Here is a 22,650-nt window from a genome sequence, read left to right as displayed (position 1 = left end):
TCATTGTGGTTTTAATTTGCATTTCTTGGATGATTAGTGCTATTGAACATTTTTATATCTATTTATTTTTATTAAAAAGATATTTTGATATAATATACTCTGATTAGTTTCTCCTCCCTGAGCTTTCAGACCCTATCTGCTTCCCCACCAACCCGAATCTACACCCTTTCTTTTATCTCCATCAGAATATAATAGACATTAAAATATTAATATTAATAATATTGAAATAAGAAAAGAGGGAAGCATATTTGTCATCAGCATTGGCAGGGTACTCTGAATATGGTTGTAAGCTTATTATCTCTGTTTCTCTGTCTGTCTGTCTCTCTGTCTGTCTTTCACTTCCTCCAACTTTTCCACTCTCACTAAAAGTTTCTTTGAACATTGCTATAAACCATCATTTTATAGGAAGGCATTTCAAATATTCACAATTTATTGCTTTTGGCTAACATCCATTTTAGTATCTAAAGAGCAAATTTATTATGAGCCTAAAACCTATTAGATGCATTTAAAGTACCAGAGGGTTAACTGGGCTTTTGAATATACAAAATGGTTTCCAAATAATTTGACATCACAGAAGTACAAGTCTCATTTTAATTCCATTGTATGTTTGGTATAACCAAGGAAAATAAGTTAAAGCTTTGAAAACTGAAGAGTTTTATGAAGCCATGAAAAAAATTATCTTTTCCAGGACTTTTCTTTATTGTCTTTATAAAAAGCATCATCATTCCAAACAAAGGGAAGAATAAAGGGTCGTACACAAGGTCGTCCAGCTCGGAAGCCTTCACATGAATGTTCTTGGATCTGGAGAACTGCTGTGCCATCTGCCTTTAGTCACACTCAGAGGGGTAGATCTGAATGTTAGAGCTGTGTTTAAACATTTCAACACACACAAAGATATTATGTTCTGGGAATACAGCACATGGTGTTTATTTTTAACATAATTATACTTGTCTTGATGGTTGTCTTTAAAATAAATTATTAAAAAGAAGTCATTCGTGGAAAAAGTGGAAATTATTCATGGTTCAAACCTTTTATCCCAGGAAAAATTCAAAATAAACTTTTTGAATAAAGGCTCCTACTTGTTTTGGGACTGCTTCAATTAAAACTATGGATTTCAGGTTGATTGCTAAAGTGCTTTCTCTACCTATTGGTTAACATTGTGCTGCTGTTGTTGCTTTGATTAAATATTAATCAGAATGCAGCTGTGGGGTGGTTTGTTTGTTAAAGTGCTGGCTTTAGTTCGGATCTCTAGACTACAAAGCTGAGTGCGATGTCAGTCAAAGTGAGTGTCCCTGCGATCCCAGCAGAGGTGCAATGAGAGACAGAGATGGAGGCTTCCCTACAAATTCTCTCCAGTATAGCTTACCTGGTAAAGTTCCAGACCGACTAGATACCTTTTCTCCAACACAAGATGGAAGATGTCAGAGTACTGACACTTGAGGTTGCTCTCTGATTTCTATACACATGCTATGAGCATGTAATATCCACACACTTACATGCTCTCATACATATGAGTGATCACACACATGCAGATCATATTAATGAGAATAAGAACATGTGGATTCAAGTTTTTAATTAAGTTGCCAGTGCTCTATGAATATAGACAAGAGGAGTCTATTTTTTGTTTTCTTGCATTCCCCCTTGGAATCAAATCTCTATGTGCTAACAGTCAATTTTACTTCCTGTGCTTTGCAGATTGTCTTGAATTTTACCACGATGGACCTATACAAAAGTAGTTTGTGCTGGTATGATTACATTGAAGTAAGAGATGGTTACTGGAGGAAGTCACCTCTCCTTGGTAAGACATGACTCATCTCCTCTGTAGCTGGGGCTGTATTCTATCTATGGTTGAGGCAGGCACTGTTTCTAAGAGTTATCACTTTCAATCTATATGACTGAAATTGTTTATATTTTTAATTGTATGTTTTTCCAACCATACCGAAAACTGCTCAAGGACAAACAGATGAATAGATTGATTCACTGATTTAAAATAACTTAAATATGGGTTAGATTATTTGATCTGAACACAGTGATTAAGCATAGCTTCCCAAAGATTTTGCTTATTGATTCCACACAGCATTTATTTCTGAATTAGAAATTTAAGGGTAATAGTTTTGATAGGTTGCATATGTATATGGTGTGTGTGTGTGTGTGTGTGTGTGTGTGTGTGTGTGTGTGGTCTCTTTCCCAAGGCAGGAGTGTGAGTTATCAGGTCCATCTTTGATAGTTGCCTTCCTGTGAGTAGTGAATGCGTTCCTCCTATAAACATCTCCGTTTTTCTTGGAGAAGAGGCATCTGTATTTATGTCAGTAACTGCAGTTCAGATTGGTGCTCAGGGATGTCTGATCCCATCTTTAAACCACAGACTACACAAGATGCTTTCATGAAGCATTGCTCAGAGGTGGGAGGAGCTGTGACCCCCAACCACAGTCCCACAGCTCCTCTGCTTTGGTGTTCTTTCCTTCCCAGTTGTGGCTTCCCTTCATTTTTAGTCATAGCTTAGCCCCACTGAGGTTTTGTCCTGTACTGATCCAGCCTTAATATCTAAAACCTGCTGAATGGACATTGCCTTACTTGATGTGGAAACTAACTTAGTAAGTCTGTGCCATCTCTGGAAATACTTCAAAACAAGAACAAAAAAAGGTCAAACTGATGTAATACTTCAAGTCGAGGAAAACAAAGCTCTGTTTTCTACATCTAGTTTCTCAGCCTGTGTAAAGCACAGTATCACAAGTGTAGTTGGGATTCCAAGGAAACACTTCAGTGGCTTCCAGTTGTAGAATCCAATCTGAATCTACATTCAAGAAAGCACTTGGTGGAATATCACCACCAGCCTCCCTGGTCCAGTGTAGAGGGTTCCACCACACTGACTCACTGTGATACAGTTATGTGTGAAATCTCTCCCAAGGGTTCCTTGAAAGACTGAGCTCTGAGTGAAATAGCTGTGATTCACAACATCAACTCACCAGGAAAAACGTTAGAACCGCAGAGACTCTAGCTGCCACTTCACACCCTCTTAGACGGAGGATGATTTGAACAGATTTCTCCATAGTTTGAATGCATGTAATAGTGAATGAGTATGTCCTTTGCCAAGTCTCTTTAATTTAATGCATAGCTTCAAAAGTATTTTTTACTGACTGACCTTTCCTATGAATTTTTTATTCAATTTAGCTATTTTTTTCTTTAAACTTATGGGTATGATTATTTTCAGCAATACACAGACATGCATAGTAATGCTGGGAGCTGCTGTTCTGTCTCATGTTGATCTGAGCCAACAGTGTATATGTGTTTACACATTGTGACTATAAATGTTAGTAAGGCCTAATAAACAAAAAAGGAGACCAATGAAGGGAAGACTAGGTCTTGGTGAAGGACAGTGACTGGACTAAAGGATGTGTCCTTTAGGACTGAGAGGAAAAGAGACAGAAGGGACAGGGGTACAGAGGAGAATGGGGGAGTGGGGAGGAGTGAGATGAGACAGAAGGAGAACATGCTAAACACACTTCATTCAAAAGTGCCACAGTGAGATTTAGTAGCTGTATGCTAGTTTAAAATCAAAACAATTATAAGAATGGTTAAAAGTATAGTATGATTGTAGAGTTATTTTATAGTGTGTGTGTGTGTGTGTGTGTGTGTGTTGAAAGATCTGTATCGGGTAGCGAGCAATGACTCTGTGGAAGGATGATGTAGAAAGGAAGGTCGAATTCTATGACTTTACTCATTTTCTATTGTCTCCTAATAACTCACACATATATATATACAGAATATGATCAGCACTCAGAATCAATTTGATATAACTATTCTGGTTATAATACCACAGACTATTATAGCTTTATCTGAGCTGGGTGTGTATATTAATGTAAGGCACCTGAGGTGTCTTACACTTTTTGTTCTGAGATGTTGTCATTACCTTGATGAGGGGAGGAACTTCTCTTTGTGTTTGAATCAAATTGTACCCATTGGGGGTGATCACATTGATGACTGCTCTAATTTCTCAGCACAACTTGAGACTTTTTCTATTCTCATAGAGTCATAGCACCACCTTGAAGCATCATGTGATCTTTGATGAACTTGGGGGGTTAACTCGTAATTCTTTATATGACAATGATATGGGTGTCCGTTGGCAGAGGATTTTGAAGTGGTTTGAAGAGAGTGCTTTATTTCGTTACCTTATTAAGGTAAAGTTATGGCTCCAAACCAGTGGTTATCAGCCTTATGATTGTTGTGACTCTATAATACACGTTCTTCATAATTTTCATCCCTACTTCATAAGTGTAATTTTGCTGTTGTTATGAATCATAATGTAAATATTTTTGAAGCTTGAGGTTTGCCAAAGGTGTTGTGACCTACAGTTTGAGAAACACTACTCTACCAGAGATATGAGCCAAATACATGCGTATATGTGTGTATGTGTGTGTGTGTATATATATATATATATATAGATAGATAGATAGAGATAGATAGATAGATAGATAGATAGATAGATATAGACATAGACATAGACATAGACATAGACATAGATATAGATTATAACTCTTGTGGAGCACAAGTCTTTAATTCGATGCACAGTGTATACATATTCATATTTAGGAGCCTCTGTCTATTCTTTAATTTCTTTTAGGTAGATTCTGTGGGGACAAAGTGGCTGGAGTTCTTACATCTACAGACAGCAGAATGTGGATTGAGTTTCGTAGCAGCAGTAACTGGGTAGGAAAAGGGTTTGCAGCCGTCTATGAAGGCAAGTCACATTACACTTAAGAAGTCACTTAAATCCCTCGCATCTCAACAAAGATGTTTCCTTTGGTTTCATTAAAAGAATATGGAAAGCTTATTTTTGCCATTACATAATTTTAATAAGCCAACATGATGATGTTCACAGGATGATCTTAATAAAAATACTCGATAAGTTTAAATGGCAAGAACAGGTTTCCCAGTGTAAGCGATACAGTAATAACTCAGGAGAGACAAAGCAAATAGACAACAGTTCTTATGTTTGTTTTATGAGGCTGTGAAATGCTAAGAAAAATTAGAAATTTTCTTTGTACTGATTTTCTTTAAAAATCGGTTTGATGCCTGGAATGGTGAAGTACCCCATTCTAGGGCACTGTACAGAGGGTGATTGTGTACAGTAATGAAGCATTCTTTGTCTAAATGGGAGAGTCGGCATGTGAGAAAGAATGTATTACATGCTTTTGTTCTATATTTCCTAAAGACAATGAGCTGGCATCCAGCTCCTGGCTGTACACCAGCCTTTTTAGGCAGGTTGTGGGTGTATAAATCCCTTTTCCATACAGGAGATTAAGTAGTTTCCAAGGCAGAAGAGTCCCACTTCCCTTAAAACTTAAGTAAGTGGGAAATTTTGTTTTAAAGATTCACCTCCTGGTGGGGGAGAGGATTACTGGACAGACCCATAGAGGCTGCATACCACTGCTGTCAGAAGCTGCAGTGTTTCTGCCCAAAGTGAATCTTTGCTAATAAGCTCTTTTACCTGTGTTCAGAAGCCCAAGAAATCTTCACAGGGAATCACAGAACAAATTCAGCGAACAATTGTTCACCCCATAATTTTGGTAGCACTACAACTGTCCAGTTTTGATTTTCTTTATGGCGCGGTCTTTGCATTCTCATAGAACTGACCTTAAATACTTTGAAGAAAAATACGATTAAATAACCTTTTGGGACTTATTTGTTTGTTTTGCCTTCCTCAGCGATTTGTGGAGGGGAGATAAGGAAAAATGAAGGGCAGATTCAATCTCCCAATTACCCCGATGACTACCGACCAATGAAGGAGTGTGTATGGAAAATAATGGTGTCCGAGGGCTACCATGTTGGACTGACCTTTCAGGCCTTTGAGGTAAAGTCTTTTAGGAAAATTTCATGGTGACATGTTCTCTATAAATGACAGCAGCATTTAAGGGCCTCCTCATTAAGTCAGGGTAGAAGCAGAGAATCAGCCTTTTAATCAGCGAAGAAGCAGAGGGTAGCCTATAAAGTGTAACAGCAAGAAAGAAAGGTTGTTTTTTTTTTTTCTTTTTTTGCTTGTTACAGCCATTTGCAAGAAGATTAAAGTGAGTTTATATTAACTGTGCTATTTGAATTAGAATGTTTGAAGTGTTGATAGCTTTTGAAGCTTTTTTTTTTTTTAAAGCAAATGTATAGGCCTCTGTCAAAAGACTGCTTGGAGGGTCCATTAAATCACAAAACCTTTATTTCCCCTCTAGAGGTTTCTTTTTATGTTGTGATGGAGAACATTCTTTTTAGCTTTTATATGATTACAAAACTTGTTTATATCGAGTATAATATTCTCAGAAGCTTTTAACTTCATCAAAAAGTTACTTGTCAGTGCTTTGGGGAGAAAGCTCACTGGATAAATCACCTGCCTGAGGACCTGAAGTCCCATTCCCCAGAACTCACATAAAAGCTAGCAGGTGTGGAGGCCACCTGTGACGCCAGCCCTCCTGGAGTGGGCTCTCAGAGGAAAAACAGCCACCTAGGCTCTCCAAGTCCCTAAGCTCTGAATTCAGCCAGAGAATCAGCCTCAGTAAATAAACAATAGAAAACAGAGTGTTGCCAACTTCTGGCCTCTACATGCAAACACAGCCCAAAACACACAAGCGCCCATTCACATGTGAACACACATACAGACAAACATAAATACTACACACACACACACACACACACACACACACACACACACACACACACGTGCACCAAAACCTGACTCTGAGACTACTAATCAAGATAATTAATATAGTTTTCCTTCCTCCCTTCCTTCCTTCCCCCATTACTTTCTCTCTCTCTCTCTCTCTCTCTCTCTCTCTCTCNTCCTTCCTTCCTTCCTTCCTTCCTTCCTTCCTTCCTTCCTTCCTTCCTTCCTTCCTTCCTTCCTTCCTCCCTACTTTCCTTCCATCTGTATTACAATAAAAACCAAGAAAAGAAGCAATTAGAACTAAAGATATGGAGAAATGATTTTAAGGACCCTGTAGCATGCTTCGGTTAGTCAAAGAATCTAGAAAGTAAGAGCTCTAAGTGATGTGGGAAAGCCTAATAAGATGATAGGGCATCCAGTACAGGGGAATGCCAGGGCCAAGAAGCAGGGGTTGGTGGGTAGGGGAGCAGGGCGGGAGGATGGTATAGGGAACTTTTTGGATAGTATTTGAAATGTATATAAAGAAATTATCTAATAAAATAAATAAATAAATAAAAGATGATAGGGCATGATGGGTCCAAGTAAGACCTGGGAATCCAGATGTCTCAGAGGAGAAGTATTTTTGAACTGACCACAGTAAACCTGATTCACTGTCCAGCCATCAAAAAGCAGAAGCTCCCCTGCAATCACTGGTAAGGTATACTTGGCTCTGAGAGCAAAGACTGTGGTCATTGTCACCACAGCAACAGCATCAGGGGCATCTAGATGACATCTATACAGTTAAAGCCTCTCTGGTCTCACCTACAGACCTCTGTGAACCATCTTTGATTCTTATATCTTCTCTCTTGAATTTGCTACTTTATTTCCCACACACATTTTTCATCATGAAAAATAAGTCTTTTCTGTTTTGACCACAATGTTGTATTTTATACTTCTGACAACTCTGCAGTTGGGAAATCTTGGTTTTGAAATTTATTTGTGTTTGATGTTTGTTCTTTTAATTTTAATAATAAACATTATTCAAATACACTAGCTTACAGAGAAGAGCGAACTAAAGTGTCTGATTAAAATCTTGGGCTGGAGAGATGGCTCAGTGGTTAAGAACATTTGCTGATAGTGCAGAGGGCCTAAATCTGGTTCTAACTCCCTCATCAGATGGCTCACAAACACCTATACCTATGGTTCTGGGGAATCTGCTTTCTTATGGCCTCTATAGGCAATGAACGTACACGGTGCACTCACATGCACTCAGAACTATACACATCTACATAAAATAAAAAATAAATCTTAAAAATATATACCTATGAGCCCCATTGCCATTTTATATATTTAATTGAAGATAATGAAGCATCATAAAAGAAATAGTTCAATAAATTATGAAAGATTTTTTATTATAGAAATGATGTCTAAAAACTGAGAAATTTGAGGATAGTAGCTTGACTCTTCTGAATTTTACTTATATCAACTAAATTGTTGGTGATCAGTTTAGTAGTAGCAATTTTAAGGGTACAAAAATCACTGAAAAAAGACCCCAGACTCATTATACAAAGACAGAAAAAAACTAAATCTACAGAAATAACCAGCATGCGAGAATCAACCATTTTTCAAAATGGCAACCCCAGCCAAAGGCTCCCAGGTCTTCTTATAGGGGACTAGGGGAGCTCTCTAGAAGGTTAGGTAATCTAAAATTTCACTGGTGGGTGCTAGGGGCTCATAGGTAGACAGTGTTCTGCATTCCTATGTCATGAATGTTTAACCATAGGATAAGCTAGATCTGCCCAAAACAGATAGCCTGTTCTGCAATATTTTCCCATTCTTGTGGTTATCTTCAGGCTGTTCTTTGGGAGGGGGTTTTATGACCTTGTTTCTGCATTTTATGGTCTGTTCCGAGAGCTGGTGTCTTATGTTCCAGCTCCTGGGACTTATGTTCTGTTCCTGGAGCTGGTGCCTTATAGCCTTCTTTTCTAAATCAAGCCCAGTTCCTAAATGGAGACAAATGGGGTTTATGATGTCCTTTCACAATCTTCAAAAGTAAGATGGTATAAAGATAATAGTCTCATCTTTGACACAACTATATATACATAAGCCACTTAATTTTTATTGATTGGTAGAATGATTTAATGACCACTATGCTTTTGAGGTTGAGTTTGGCATATATAACATTTTATTACTATCTTCAATTTTCCACCTTTTCTTCATTTTGACTTATTTCTATTGTTTCTGTCTCCACTTATGTGTTGAACACATTCTCTTAAGTGATTGAACCTAAATCAGCAATTAGCTTGATTACATACTGACCATCTCCTCTTCAACTCATTTCAACACTTGACCTCAGCACTCATGCAAAGAGTGTCATCAAATCTGCTCTATCACTTGAATAATAACACACAATGATTTATATCAGCCACTTAGTCAATGCCATGCCTTACTGCATGCTTTGAACTTGAGGTGACAAAGAACTGCAGGCCTTGACTCTTGATCTGCATGTCTTATTTCGTGCAGTATGAGGTTGTAACGTCACTTACAAACACAGAAAGGGGTTTGAGTGTAAAATAAAATCCTGATTCAGTTGCTGTGATTCAGTCCCTTTCTCACTCCTGTACCATTGGTCTTATGATCTTCCTTACCTTCTAAAGAAATACTGCTTCTTCTCATATGACAACTTTTTCTTTCAGTGTTCCACTGATTCTAGGTCTCTTGACATTCCTATTTTTTTCCTATTTCTCTCTCTGTTCATTTCCTTTTTCAAAAGACGTATACTTGACAGCTCAATTTCAGCCATTTTACACAAATTTATTCATTGCAATTATGACAGCTTGAATTTAAACCAAGGATCAATGTATAGATTTGCTTCGTGTTTCTCATTAAAATATATTCACATAGAGCAAAGGCATTTCATATGCTAAGGGTGTCTTCAGCACCAATGACTCTCTGAGTAATATTTGGTAATGTAAAGGTTGGATATCTGTGTGACAGTATGTGGTATTCAGTGGTTGGACATTTGCATGCCACCCCCCTTTTTAAAGAAAGGTACTCAAGTTTCAATCAGAGGCTCTAAGAATAAGTAGGTAAGCTAGATTTATTGGTATAATCTCTGGCTGAAGTTAGACTAGATATCCCGAGTTCTAAAAAATTCAGAAAGGGAAAAGCCTTAGGTGTCCTAGGAGAAAGAACCAAGCCTGGATACTTTTATTTATTCAGTTTGAGTTTTGTACTGATTAAAATCAAATCGGCATTGATTGTGCAGTTGATTCTGGTTTTACTTGCTAATTTTCCTACTCAATAAAAATTATAAGCCGGGCGTGGTGGCGCACGCCTTTAATCCCAGCACTCGGGAGGCAGAGGCAGGCTGATTTCTGAGTTCGAGGCCAGCCTGGTCTACAAAGTGAGCTCCAGGACAGCCAGGGCTATACAGAGAAACCCTGTCTCANAAAACCANAAAAAAAAAAAAAAAAAAAGAAAAAATTATAGAAAGCCCACATCAGTATTCTATTCATGTTTTCATATTATTTAAAGGAAGATACCAAACACCTAACAGGCACTTTACAAGTTGTGATCAGCCTTACTAAGCAAATGTGTGCTCAGATAAACTCCTTTCATTGCAAGAGTCATAGTGTTGTTGGCTGTGAGTTTGGTACTAATGAATTGACAATGAAAATTCAAGTAGCCTGAAATAGCCATACACCTAAAACAAAGTTGTTCCATGATTGTGGATAAACATTTTGTGACTAGACTCTTAACAGAAATCCAACAATGTGTTTGCCAAGGAGCAATGTATCCATAATTGTTAATTCACTTCTTCACAACAACTTTATAGAACATCAGTACTTATCACACTGTGAGTATACACAGATCAGGTGTACATGTTTCCTTAATCATTCTAGTACACATTTAGTTTAATTCCTTTTTTAAAAATTTACATATTTATTTGTACAATGGAAATGTTTGCTCTAAGCCTGTGTCTACTCGAGATGAGCAGCTGAGGACAGACACCAGAACTCAAAGCCTGGTTGAATTCAACTAATTATCTGTTCATATGAATCTGGTTTTGTTTAGACATATATTTCTGTGGGGCTAGAGAGAAAAGCATATTTGGTTTCTAGAATCTACATGGTACATTATAGCCTTCTATAACTCCAGTTATTTGGCTCCCACAGACACTAGGCATGCATGTGGTACATATATGCAAAGAAATAATCATACACATCAAATAAAATGTGAAAAGGAAATTCTTGAATACTATGTTTACATTATAAAGAATACATCTTTTTTCAATTTTTTTAATTTAATCTTTGAGGACTTAATATACAAGTTTTATATCTATATCATGCCTTTTCTTCCCCCAACTACACCAATATTTCTCCCTCTCCCTCCCTCATTCATGATTTATTTAATTATGATTGTTACACATATATGCATGTATATGTACATATTTGCACACATGTGTACTCAACTTTCTGAAGGTCTTTACCATTGGTCATATTCATGCCTATGTGGCCAGGGGTAGCTATTTGGGATTAGGCAACCTAAGTGGGAGCTTATCTCTTGAGGAAACTGATTCTCCTTCTCTCAGCCTCAGTTAACCACCATTCTTTTCATTTAGGGGTGGGACTATATGGAACACCCCTTGTCCATGTTGGTGTTGTCATAATGCTGGTCTTGTTTAGGAAATCATACTGCTACAATCCTGCAGGTGTATTTTTCCTGTTGTGCCTATAGGACACTATCTAGCCACAGGCATCCTGGTTCTTAGAATCTTTCTGATTCCCCAACATTCTCCTAGGCTTAGCTGTAGGGGTTGCATTGCAGAAATATCAGAGAGAGTTGGGTACTGCACAGTCACTAATTCCCTGCATTTTGACCATATGTGGACTTTGGTAATAGTCTCTGTTGCAAAAAGAAATCTTAATGAGGTATAAGAGGTACACTTACATATTTATCTAAAGATAAATATTTGGAATATAGTTATAAATTGTATATGTTTAAAGAAAGTAACAGTTGTACGTTCTTTCAATACCATGACCTCTGCAGTCACAGGTAGTTGGCTAGCTGTGCAGTTTCAGACATGAATTTCCTCCTATTGAGTGGATGACCTTACTAAGCTTCTTGCTACCCTGAGAGAAAAATGCTACTATTGTGCCATTGAGAATATGTTGATGACCTGATTGTTATATCTGCAGTTTTTACAGTTAGATAGGACTACTGGTTACTCCTCTCTCTTAGCAGCTTGCATAGCACTATGAAGCCAATCCTTAGAAGGAGGCTTTTAGCTCAGACTCAGCTCAATTTCTTCAACTCCTGAGTCTGAAGTGGGTGTTGCCTTCAGCAATATGGTGTCACCTTCACAGTGGGAAAATCAACCAAGGACAATGGGCATAGGTTATGATATTTGTAGAGACACTTGCATTTCTCTAAAAAACAGCTTGAAGGAATAATTTCCAAATTCATAGATCTGTGTCAGATAATCCATGGGATTGGGGAAACAACCATTACTCTGTATGGCATAACATCACTTAAATATATATATACATATATATACATATATACATATATATACACATATATATACATATATACATATATATACACATATATATACATATATATACACACATATATACACATATATATATACATATATACACACACATATATATACATATATACATATATATACATATATATACATATACACACACACATATATATACATATATACATATATATACATATATACACACATATATATACACATATATATACATATATACATATATATATGCACACACATACATATCTATAATATTTCTTAAGCTTATAAATGTTTCCTTATTCTTTTTGTTTCAACTGTACTTACCTCCTTTTTTCTATTTATTTACCGTTCTTCCTGCTTCTCAATTAAACCGCCTCTATTATTCCCATCTGTTTCCATCCATTGCACCTGTCTTCTACTGCCTGCCCCTCAGCAGTTCACTGTCCCTCCATCTCTGCTCTTACTTTCCTGCTCTGAGGGCACAGCAACTCATACACTCAGATTTAAGATTTGGAACTAGGTCCAGAAATAAGAAAGAACTTTGGATGCTTGTCTTTCTGGGCCTGGATATTTCATTGCTTTACAGCTGAATAGGGTTCCATTGTGTATCTGTACCACAGTTTTCATTATTCACTCATCAGTTTAAAGACACATTGTTTCAATCTTTTAGTTTTTGTGAATAGATCATGAAAAAGCATGGCTGAGAAATCTGTGTTCTATGTTCTAGGATGACAGGTAATTTGGGTCAGGGAATGGGATACGTGGGTTAACATCATAGATTTATGTTTTAGCTTTGTCTCATGAATTCCACATTGGCTGCACCAATTCACAGCCCCATCAACAGTGAGTAAAAGGATCCCTCTCCTGCTCCTTCACCAGCATTTCTTTCTTTAAAAAAAAAAAACTATTTTTATTAGATATATTTTATTTACATTTCAAATGTTATCCCCTTTCCTAGTTTCCTCTCCAAAAATCCCCTGTCTCCTCCCCACTCCCCCTGCTCCCCAACCCACCCACTCCCATTTCCTGGCCCCGGCATTCCCCTATACTGGGACATTGAACCTTTACAAGACCACGGGCCTCTCTTCCCATTGATGACTAACTAGGGTCATTTTCTGCTACATTTGCAGCACCAATCCCACCATGTGTTTTCTTTGATTGGTGGTTTAGTCACAGGGAGTTCTGGGGGGTACTGGTTAGTTCATATTGTTGTTCCTCCTATAGGAATGCAAACCCCTTCTGCTCCTTGGGTACTTTCTTTAGCTCCTTCATTGGGGACCCTGTGCTCTGACCAATGGATGGCTATGAGTATCCACTTCTGTATTTGCCAGGCATTGGCAGAGCCCCCTCAGGAGACAGCTATATCAGGTTCCTGTCAGAAAAATCTTGTTGGCATCTGCAATAGTGTCTGGGTTTGGTGATAAATCTGTTTATGGGATGGATCCCCTGGTGGGGCAGTCTCTGGATGGTCCTTCCTTCAGTCTCTGCTCTGAACTTTGTCTCTGTAACTACTTCCAGGGGTATTTTGTTCCCCCTTTTAAGAAGGATTGAAGTATCCACACTTTGGTCTTCCTTCTTCTTGAGTTTCATGTGTTTTGTAAATTGTATTTTGGCTATTCTAAGCTTCCAGGCTAATATCCACTTATCATAGATATCATGTGTGTTCTTTTGTGATTGGNTTACCTCACTCAAGATGATATCCTCTGCATTTCTTATCAGAGTTTTTCTTGATTGTAGCCATCTGACTAGGGTGAAGTGACGTTTCAGAGTAGTTATAATTTAAATTTATCTAAATGCTAAGGATAATGAGTAATTATTAAGATATTTCTTAACTAAGCTTCTTTTTTTGAGAATTCTGTTAGAACACATAACCCATTTTTTACTGAGTCATTTGTTTTCTTGTGTGTTTTTTGAGTTCTTTGTATATTTTGGATATTAATTCTTTATCAAATGTAGACAGAAGTCTAATTTTATGGTTCTACCCATGGATATTCAGTTTTCCCAGAGTTATTTGTAGAAGACATTGGCTTTTTCTCATGCTGTGTTTTGGGCATCTTTGTCAAATGTCAGATGGCCATAGTTATGTGAATTCATATTTGGGTCTTTTATTTTTTCCACAGACCTAATCTCTGCCTTAGCACCTGTACCATGCTTTTTTATTATAATTCTGTAATTAAGCTTGAAATGTGGTATGCTAATCCTTTGACATTACGTATTTTGTTCTGGGTTACTTTGGCTGCCTTGGATCTTTTGTGGTTTCATGTGAATTTTAGAATTCTTTTTCAATTTTTGTGAAGAGTATCATGGAGATTTTGACTGCAGTTGCAACAAGTCTGTAAACTGGTTTTGATAAGTTGGTCACTTTCACAATATTAATTCTACTAATCATGTGCATTTCCATTTTTTAACTCAATCTCTTTCTTCAGATATTTATTAATTTTTTAATTAAAGAATTACTTTCTTGGATGGGTATATTTCTGGATAATTTTGTTATTTTGAGGCTAATGTGAATGGTAATATGTCCATGAGCTCTTTCATACTGTGCTTGTTATTGGTATATATGAAGGCTAATGAAATTTGTAAGTTGATTTTGTATCCTGCTACTTAGCTGAAAGTTTTGAATTTTCTGATATTATATTTGGGATTCTCTATGTATAATATTGCAGCATCTACAAATAGGGGTACTCTAACTTTTTGTTGCCTATTTGTATCCCTTAAATTTCCTTCTCTTGTTCGTTTGCTCTAGCTATGGCTTTTAGTACTTGGAGACTCAGAGATAATCAAGGAAGCTTTTATCACATACTAAAGAAATGCACAACATTATAAGAGAATACTTAAAAGACTTATATGCTGTTAAGCTAGAAAACTGAAAATAAATGGATGAATTTCTAGATTTGTCCTCAAGATAAAGGTTAAACTAAAGAGATGTCATCCTAAACAAACCTATAACAAACAAGGGCAGTGGAATAGGCACGAGTCAACAGGAGAAATCTGTCAATCTGTCAATCTGCAAGGAACCATAATCAATACTTAAAGAATAAAAAAAAAAAATAGAGACAGAGGAAACACATCTAAACTGCTTCTTTGAAAATGTAACCCTACTATTAAAACCATGTAAAAACTCAACCAAAAAAATAAAACTATAGGTCAATATCTCTGATGAACAAAAAGTCAAAGATGCTCAATAAAATAAAGCACACTGAATATAATTTTATATAGCAAGAGTTATTCACAATGATCTAGCCAAATTGACTTTATGCTAAAACCAGTTTTAAAGTTATTTATCTCATTTTTTTTTTACATTCTTTGAAAAGTGCTTCTGGTTTTATATTTTTATCCTCCATAGAACTTTTCTCCTTCAGATAAAGGACTATTAAGATAAAATCATTCCGCATTTGATTGACATCTGTTGTAAGCACTCACTAACTGTCTGTCATTTATACTTTTCTGTTAGTGCGACATTGTTTTACTGATCACATAGCTACTTGCTTTATTATGTAAAGCCAAAATGCTGCATACATTTATCAATGAACTAAACATAGCTTTTTTCTTGAACAGATATCAGAGGGGTAGCCTGTTATCCCATTTAGAAAGCGTTATGTTCCATAAACTTGTACTCTCAAAATACATAGCTTGAGACCCCACCCACAATGTTGATTTTAAGATTTGGAGTAAATCGAAACGATTAGTTGGAGTGTCACAAATGGCCTCCAGGCCCTTGTGAAAGAGATATAGGAAGAAGACTCAGTGGATAGGCATCCTTTACAAAGAACATCAACAGCTAATGAATATGTCAGTACCTTAACTATAAGCTTGTCAGCTTCCAGAACTGAGAAGAGTTCTGCTGTCCACAAGCCACTTAGTCTGTGGGCTAAGACATTAAAAAAAAAAAAAAAAAAAAAAAAAAAAAAAAAAAAAAGATGTATCCTGAATAGGACAAACTGGGAGTTTTTTCTTCTGCTACTGAATATATTGCCTCTTAACACCACCATAATAAAGTAAGTTTGTATGTGAATATGGAATTAATTTGTAACACTTAAACTCCTTTCATTGGCAGTATTATCAGTGAAGGATCTTCTAGCACTGTTTTATTTGAGGATTTTTGGCGTGTACCACTGAAGCAGAGGAAAAAATTTGGAGACTGGAGATGTTTACAGGAAAAGCTTCAAAGAAACGCCAATAAAGCAGAAAGAAGTAAAATAAACTCAGAGCTTAGTTTTGTTTAGAGTGAAATCCCCACATGCATTAATTCAAGTGGGATTAAGTTTGAGGGACTTGTCAACATTGTTGCACACCCTGGTTGGATGAGACTTCCCTTATGTAAGCCAGAAATGTTTAGCAGCCCTGGCTGTCCTTGAAATAAGCTTCAGCACTCTTAACAGTCTATGAGCTGTTGCCTTGCTGTTGTGCTTGGCAGAAAGCTATTATTTTGTCTCTTTAAATATGTTTCATTAGCTTACAATTAATGAATATGCTTTGTGAATGTACTAATAACCCAGGACAGAAAGACGGGCTAATAGGCTTATGGTTCTCTGCTGGTCATTTACTTACTGGTTCGGAGCGTTCCAAATATGAATTGACTTATTATTAATCAAGGTTTCTTTACCATTTTTGCCAAAAGCGAAAAAAAAAGCCCCAAACCCCAAAATAAGTGTACATACCATTTTGTTATATTATATATAATATTGTATCATTTTGGTTCCAATGCTAGTATCTGATAGTGTTAATTATATTATTAACTAATACTTTAGACCTTGATTTATGACATTTATAAGATGCTGTTATTATATCTACCTCTACCTCTACCTCTATCTACCTCTACCACTATCTAACATTTTCCATCATAATCATTTTTGGATGAACCATTCAGCCCTGAAATCATACAGACAGATAGTATTATAAGACTAAACATGTTATATTTAGGAATATATATATATTGTATGCATGCAATATCAATTAGAAAATGAAGACAGGGCCATGAATTTCATTGTTGGTGTTGCATTTGTTTTGAGACAGGTTTTTTTTTCATGTAGCTCTGGCTGTCCTGGAACTCTATAGATCAGGCTGACCTGGAACTGGGAGATCAACCTCCCTCTGTCTCTGCCTCCTGATGCTGTGACAACAGAGGTGCCTCACCATGACAAACAGGTGGGAGGGGCAATGAATTTGAAGGAGAGCTGGGAGGAATAGATGAAAGGCTTTGGAGGAAGGGGTAGGAACAAACCTTAGAATTATATTAGAGTCTCATAAATACAAATAAGGAAAATAAAGAATTTATCACAGTGTTTTGAAACCTAGTTCTAACCCACTTATTGTCTTGCAAACTAAAATTGTGTTCCTAGTAAGTGACAACTTCTCTTTCCTTTCACCCCCAGTCCCTGCAAACACCACTTTTTACAGTGTCTATAAATTGGAATAGCCTAGTATCGCATGTAAGTAGAATGATTCGGAGTTACTTTTAGCTTATTTCACTCAGCATATAGTCTTCAAGTTTCATCCATAACAACAAACAACGTTTCATTCTACTTACAGGTTAGATCTTCTTTGTCTATTCACACATCAATCAATGGATGTTATTTACATCTTTCTACCTATTATCAGTCATTTAGCATTGAACATGGCCATGCAATTATAAACATATGTGTTTATGTATCTGTGTGTATATATAATGTATGTATGTATATATGCACACACAGACATATATATGTATATATATTTATATATGTCTGTGCGTGTATGTATGTATATGAACACATCTGGGTGGACCTTGAGGGTCCTCATTCACTTCCTGTGAACCCTCCTATAAACAGTCACCAGGAAACTATGGAAAGAGTGGAGGTTGGATGCCTTTAGTTCTCACTAAATGGAAACCATTCACCTTACCTTTAGTTCCCTCAAAGCAGCTGATGAGAGCATGAGCCTCTTAAGTTTCCATGTAGGCTGAGCCCCTTCCAGGCTCTGAACTTGCTACCTCTTCTTTGTGGATTTGATCTCCTTCAAGGGCCAGTTAAATATCAGCTTTTGAAAAACATGTTCAGAGTTGATGTTTACTTTCACCATGGTTGCTATGGATATTAGATCTGTTTACATTATAATAAACCTGCCAGATTCACAGAGATTTTATGCTCTAGAGACCTTAAAGTCTGTAATCAATCAACAATGCTGTTATCAAAACACATTCATCTTATGTTAATTGTGCGTGGCATTGCATCTAGCACCTAGCTCTTCAACTATCTATGCTTGATCTTGAGAAGAAACTGCCGTTTTCTCTTTTGATTTGTTTTTGCCTTTATTTGCCTTTGGATTTCTGTGGGCTTGATGTAGGTATTTATTCTTTTAAATCTGTTTGTACGTATGTGAGCCTGTGAGCATGTGTTCAGCACACAGTTGTAGAAGCTTATGTTCCTTACAAGAGGGAGCTGGAAGCCACGGTGTGGGAGTCACAGGCAGCTATGAGCTGCTGTATGGATACTGGGAGCTGAACCAGGGCTCTTTGCAAGAGCACTGAGTGCTTTTAACCACGGAAGCATCTATCTCTCCATTTCCTTAATTCACTTTTTAACTTCTCTAGCAATACTTAGATTCATCCCACATATTAGTTGATAAAGTAATGTAACATAGCTAAAAATATCGAATGCATGATATAAATCAATCACGTTTTCACTTATGCTTGATTTTGTTAGCCCAGGTTGATGATGTATGGTTGTAATTAGGGTCCGTGGAGGAGATTCATCGCACAAGCTTTATACTCAGGTTAAACCTGGAAGAGTATGTAAACACCAGCATTCCATTCACTGATAATGTCTCTGAGATTGGTGCTGAGAAACTACGAAGCATTTCTGAATGCTATAGATTTATGTGCATGAGGGACGCTCCATATGCATGTAACTGTAAATGTTTATTACGTGTGAGTGAATTTACATTTCTATTTGATTATTCACAAGAACTGGATATATATTATATAGTATGTAGACAATGTCAGATCTTAAATAGGTACTGGTAAAAATATAAATTATGAAGTTAGTGTTTTTATGAATATTTCTCTGAAAATATACTTTTGTACGTATAGCTACTTAAATTTCTAAATGTAACTAAGTGAACAGTGAATTTCCTATAAATTAAAAATTTAAGTGATTTCAGCTAAAAGTTAAAAAAAGACATAATGAGTTTTAACAATAGGATACAATCAATTCTCTTTTCTTAAGAAGAGCGGTAATTATTTTTAAATTTTCAATAGTGCCTCTGTTGGTTTAATCCTGATAAGTACTGATTTTGAAAACAGAATTTAACCGATGATTAAGATTATTTGAATTTGACATTACTAAATTTTAATCTACATGATTTTTAATGTGAAACAACCAGAATTCTGAGTTTGAGGCTGGCGTGAATTATAACATAACTAGTTCCAAATTAACCTGGGATAAGACTATCAGTCAATCAATTGTACTCAATCAATCAATCAATCAACCATAATCAATCAATCAATCAATCAACAAATGTGTTTCCCTTCTCTTCACTCAGGCTTACGTTGCTGTACTGTTTCTAGGATTTCTATAGAAGAGTAAGAGTTCCTCTGTGTGCAGCGTATCTTCAGCTCATTTTTAGTCACATGTTTTCCTTTCTGGGGTTATTTTCATGTTAATACCTTAGTGCTATGCCACTAAGAATACCAAGAATAACCTTCCCATTCCACTTGTCTTATTAATATCTATTAATGAGACAAATGATTTTTACAATTTCCTATTGTAGATCGAAAGGCATGACAGCTGTGCCTATGACCACCTAGAAGTTCGAGATGGAGCCAGTGAGAACAGCCCTTTGATAGGACGGTTCTGTGGTTATGACAAACCTGAAGATATAAGGTCTACTTCCAACACCCTGTGGATGAAGTTCGTCTCTGATGGGACTGTGAACAAGGCAGGGTTTGCTGCTAACTTTTTTAAAGGTAATCTGCGACATCTTAGTTTTTGGGGGGTGAGGTATTCAGGGCATTAAGCTTTGAATCTTGGCAGAATTGGATTGGAGATCATTGAAAGTTGAAGTATGTCCTCACATTCTATAACTAGTGTGCATTACTAGGAAAAATAAGACCTATATTACTGCAAAAGTTGCATCAAACTTACATGTGGGACATTTATTTGAAGTGTATCATATTTGAATGAAAATAGAAAGAACAAATACACTTTCCTCTGAATGGACTTCTATAGGATAAGTGGATTAATTTGTGTATGCCAAGTTCACCAGCAGATATCTAAGTGTTTTCATTATTTAAACAGCACAGCTCATTTTCAACAAGAGTTGCTCAGGAATTTGCTATATAATTTGAAAGGAAGATAAAGCTATCACTTCAGCTATATAAATTCATTAAAAAATATATTGACATGGTAGATTTTTTTGGATATGTCATATGTCACAATGGTAGAAACATTTTCTCTTGTGGTTGTGTGTTTAGCTGTCAAAGTGCTTAATGTTTTTCTGATGCGTATCTCCATAAGGTGTTTGTATTTATATAATCCGTACTCATTTATTTATGAAGAATAAAATTATGGAGTACCAAGTGTGTACATTTAAAAATAATGCATATTGTATCTGTATCAGAGAAAAATTGGACTGAAGTTTATCATGTATTAATATTTATTCATTATGTAATATAAAATTGATATATTTTATATATTTTATACATTAAACAACACATTATATAAATGTATGTTTTTTCTATGTGTAATCTGGATAACTTTTTAAAAATTAATTTATTTTTTATACTCCATATTCCATTCCCCACCCCCCATCCACCCTCCAACTGCTCCACATCCCATACCTCCTCCCCACCCCACCCTGTCTCCACATGGATGCCCCCAACCCCCACTCCACCTGAGCTCTAAACTCCCTGGAGCCTCCAGTCTCTTGAGGGTTAGGTGCATCATCTCTGAATGAATGCAGACCCAGAAGTCCTCTACTATATGTGTGTTGGGGGCCTCATATCAGCTGGTGTATGCTGTCTGTACCACCTGGTACAGTGTTTGAGAGATTTTGAGTGTCCAGATTAATTGAGACTGATGATCCTCCTACAGGAGCACCCCTCTCCTCAGCTTCTTTCAGCCTTTCCTAATTCAACAACAGGGGTCAGCTGCTTCTGTCCATTAATTGGGTGCAAATATCAGTATCTGATTCTTTCAGTTGCTTGTTGGGTCTTTTGGAGGGCAGTCATGATCGATCGTGTTTTGTGAGCACTCCATAGCCTCAGTAATAGTGTCAGGCCTTAGGACCTCCTGTGGAGATGGATTCTACTTTGGGCTTGTCACTGGGCCTCCTCTTCCTCAGGCTCCTCTCCAATTCCATCCCTGTAATTCTTTCAGACAGGAGTCTTAAATGTGACTGTGGGATGACAACCCCATCCCTCACTTGATGTGCTGTCGTCCTGCTGGAGGTGGGCTCTATAAATTCCCTCTCCCTACTGTGCAGCATTTCATCTCAGATCCCTCCCTTTGAGTCCTGAGAGTCTCTTACCTTTCAGGTCTCTGGTGCATTTGGGAGGGTCCCCCTAACCTCCTATTTCCTGAGGTTGCCTGTTTCCATTCTTTCTTAGTCTGAGTATTTATATTAAAAACACTGAAGCATGAAGAGTTCTAGACAACTACTAAATTTCATTTTTTAAAATTTATAAACATGACAACTTACTTTTTTTGATGAAGACATTTGTTTAAATAATTTGTGTGGTATGTGGCTGTGTGCATATGGTATTTGTATGTTTGTGTGTACCCAGGATGGAAATTCAACCCAGGTTTTCATATGCAAATCTTATGTTCTCATATGCAAATAATATATTCTGCCACTCAGCTGTGTGTCTCCAGCCTCTAGAAGGATATTCTGAAATATATTTAACAAATTTTGCTGTGATATCATTAAGTGTTGCTGTTCTTTTTCAACTTAATCCCAAAACCTCTCTGTGATTTAATAATCTCCATTTGCCCTTAGTTCAGAAACAAAATATGTTGTGTGTGAGATAAGGACCTTCAGTATTCCCTCCATCAGGTAGGTTTCTGGTCTCTTGTTCTGTGGTTTAGGTTGTCATGTCATTCTTTCCTATGTCACACAGTCAAGTATTAGAACCTTTGCTGAGAAATGAGTTCTCTGCTTTTTTTCAGAGCCACTAAACATCATATTTCAGTCCCTATTTCAGTCAACTCCAGTTGTACTGTATCTTTCTTGATTTTATAGAGGAAGATGAGTGTGCCAAACCTGACCGAGGAGGCTGTGAACAGAGGTGTCTTAACACACTAGGCAGCTACCAGTGTGCCTGTGAGCCTGGCTATGAACTGGGGCCAGACAGAAGAAGCTGTGAAGGTGGGATCTCTCTCTCTCCTCCCTCTCTCCTCTCTCCTCTCTCTCCTCTCTCCTCTCTCTCCTCTCTCCTCTCTCTTTCCTCTCTCCCTGCTTCTTTCTCTCTCCTCTCTCCTCTCTCCTCTCTCCT

At 36.9% G+C, this 22,650-nt stretch overlaps 1 protein-coding gene across 1 annotated transcript in view; it reads left to right on the top strand.

Annotated features, from left to right (window-relative positions):
• The window catches only part of Tll1 (tolloid like 1), a 199,261-nt gene that overhangs the window by 129,172 nt on the left and 47,439 nt on the right, over positions 1 to 22,650 (top strand). Inside the window, exons 10-14 of the mRNA XM_021170021.2 lie at positions 1,696 to 1,798; positions 4,622 to 4,738; positions 5,706 to 5,851; positions 19,929 to 20,124; positions 22,398 to 22,523. Coding sequence (XP_021025680.1) covers positions 1,696 to 1,798; positions 4,622 to 4,738; positions 5,706 to 5,851; positions 19,929 to 20,124; positions 22,398 to 22,523 — 688 coding nt within the window. The remainder of the gene's footprint in view (positions 1 to 1,695; positions 1,799 to 4,621; positions 4,739 to 5,705; positions 5,852 to 19,928; positions 20,125 to 22,397; positions 22,524 to 22,650) is intronic.

This window comes from Mus caroli, chromosome 8 (assembly GCF_900094665.2).
Source record: "Mus caroli chromosome 8, CAROLI_EIJ_v1.1, whole genome shotgun sequence".
Taxonomy (NCBI): domain Eukaryota; kingdom Metazoa; phylum Chordata; class Mammalia; order Rodentia; family Muridae; genus Mus; species Mus caroli.
The sequence above is the reverse complement of the archived record's forward strand: the minus strand, read 5'-3'. Positions and strand labels throughout refer to the sequence as shown.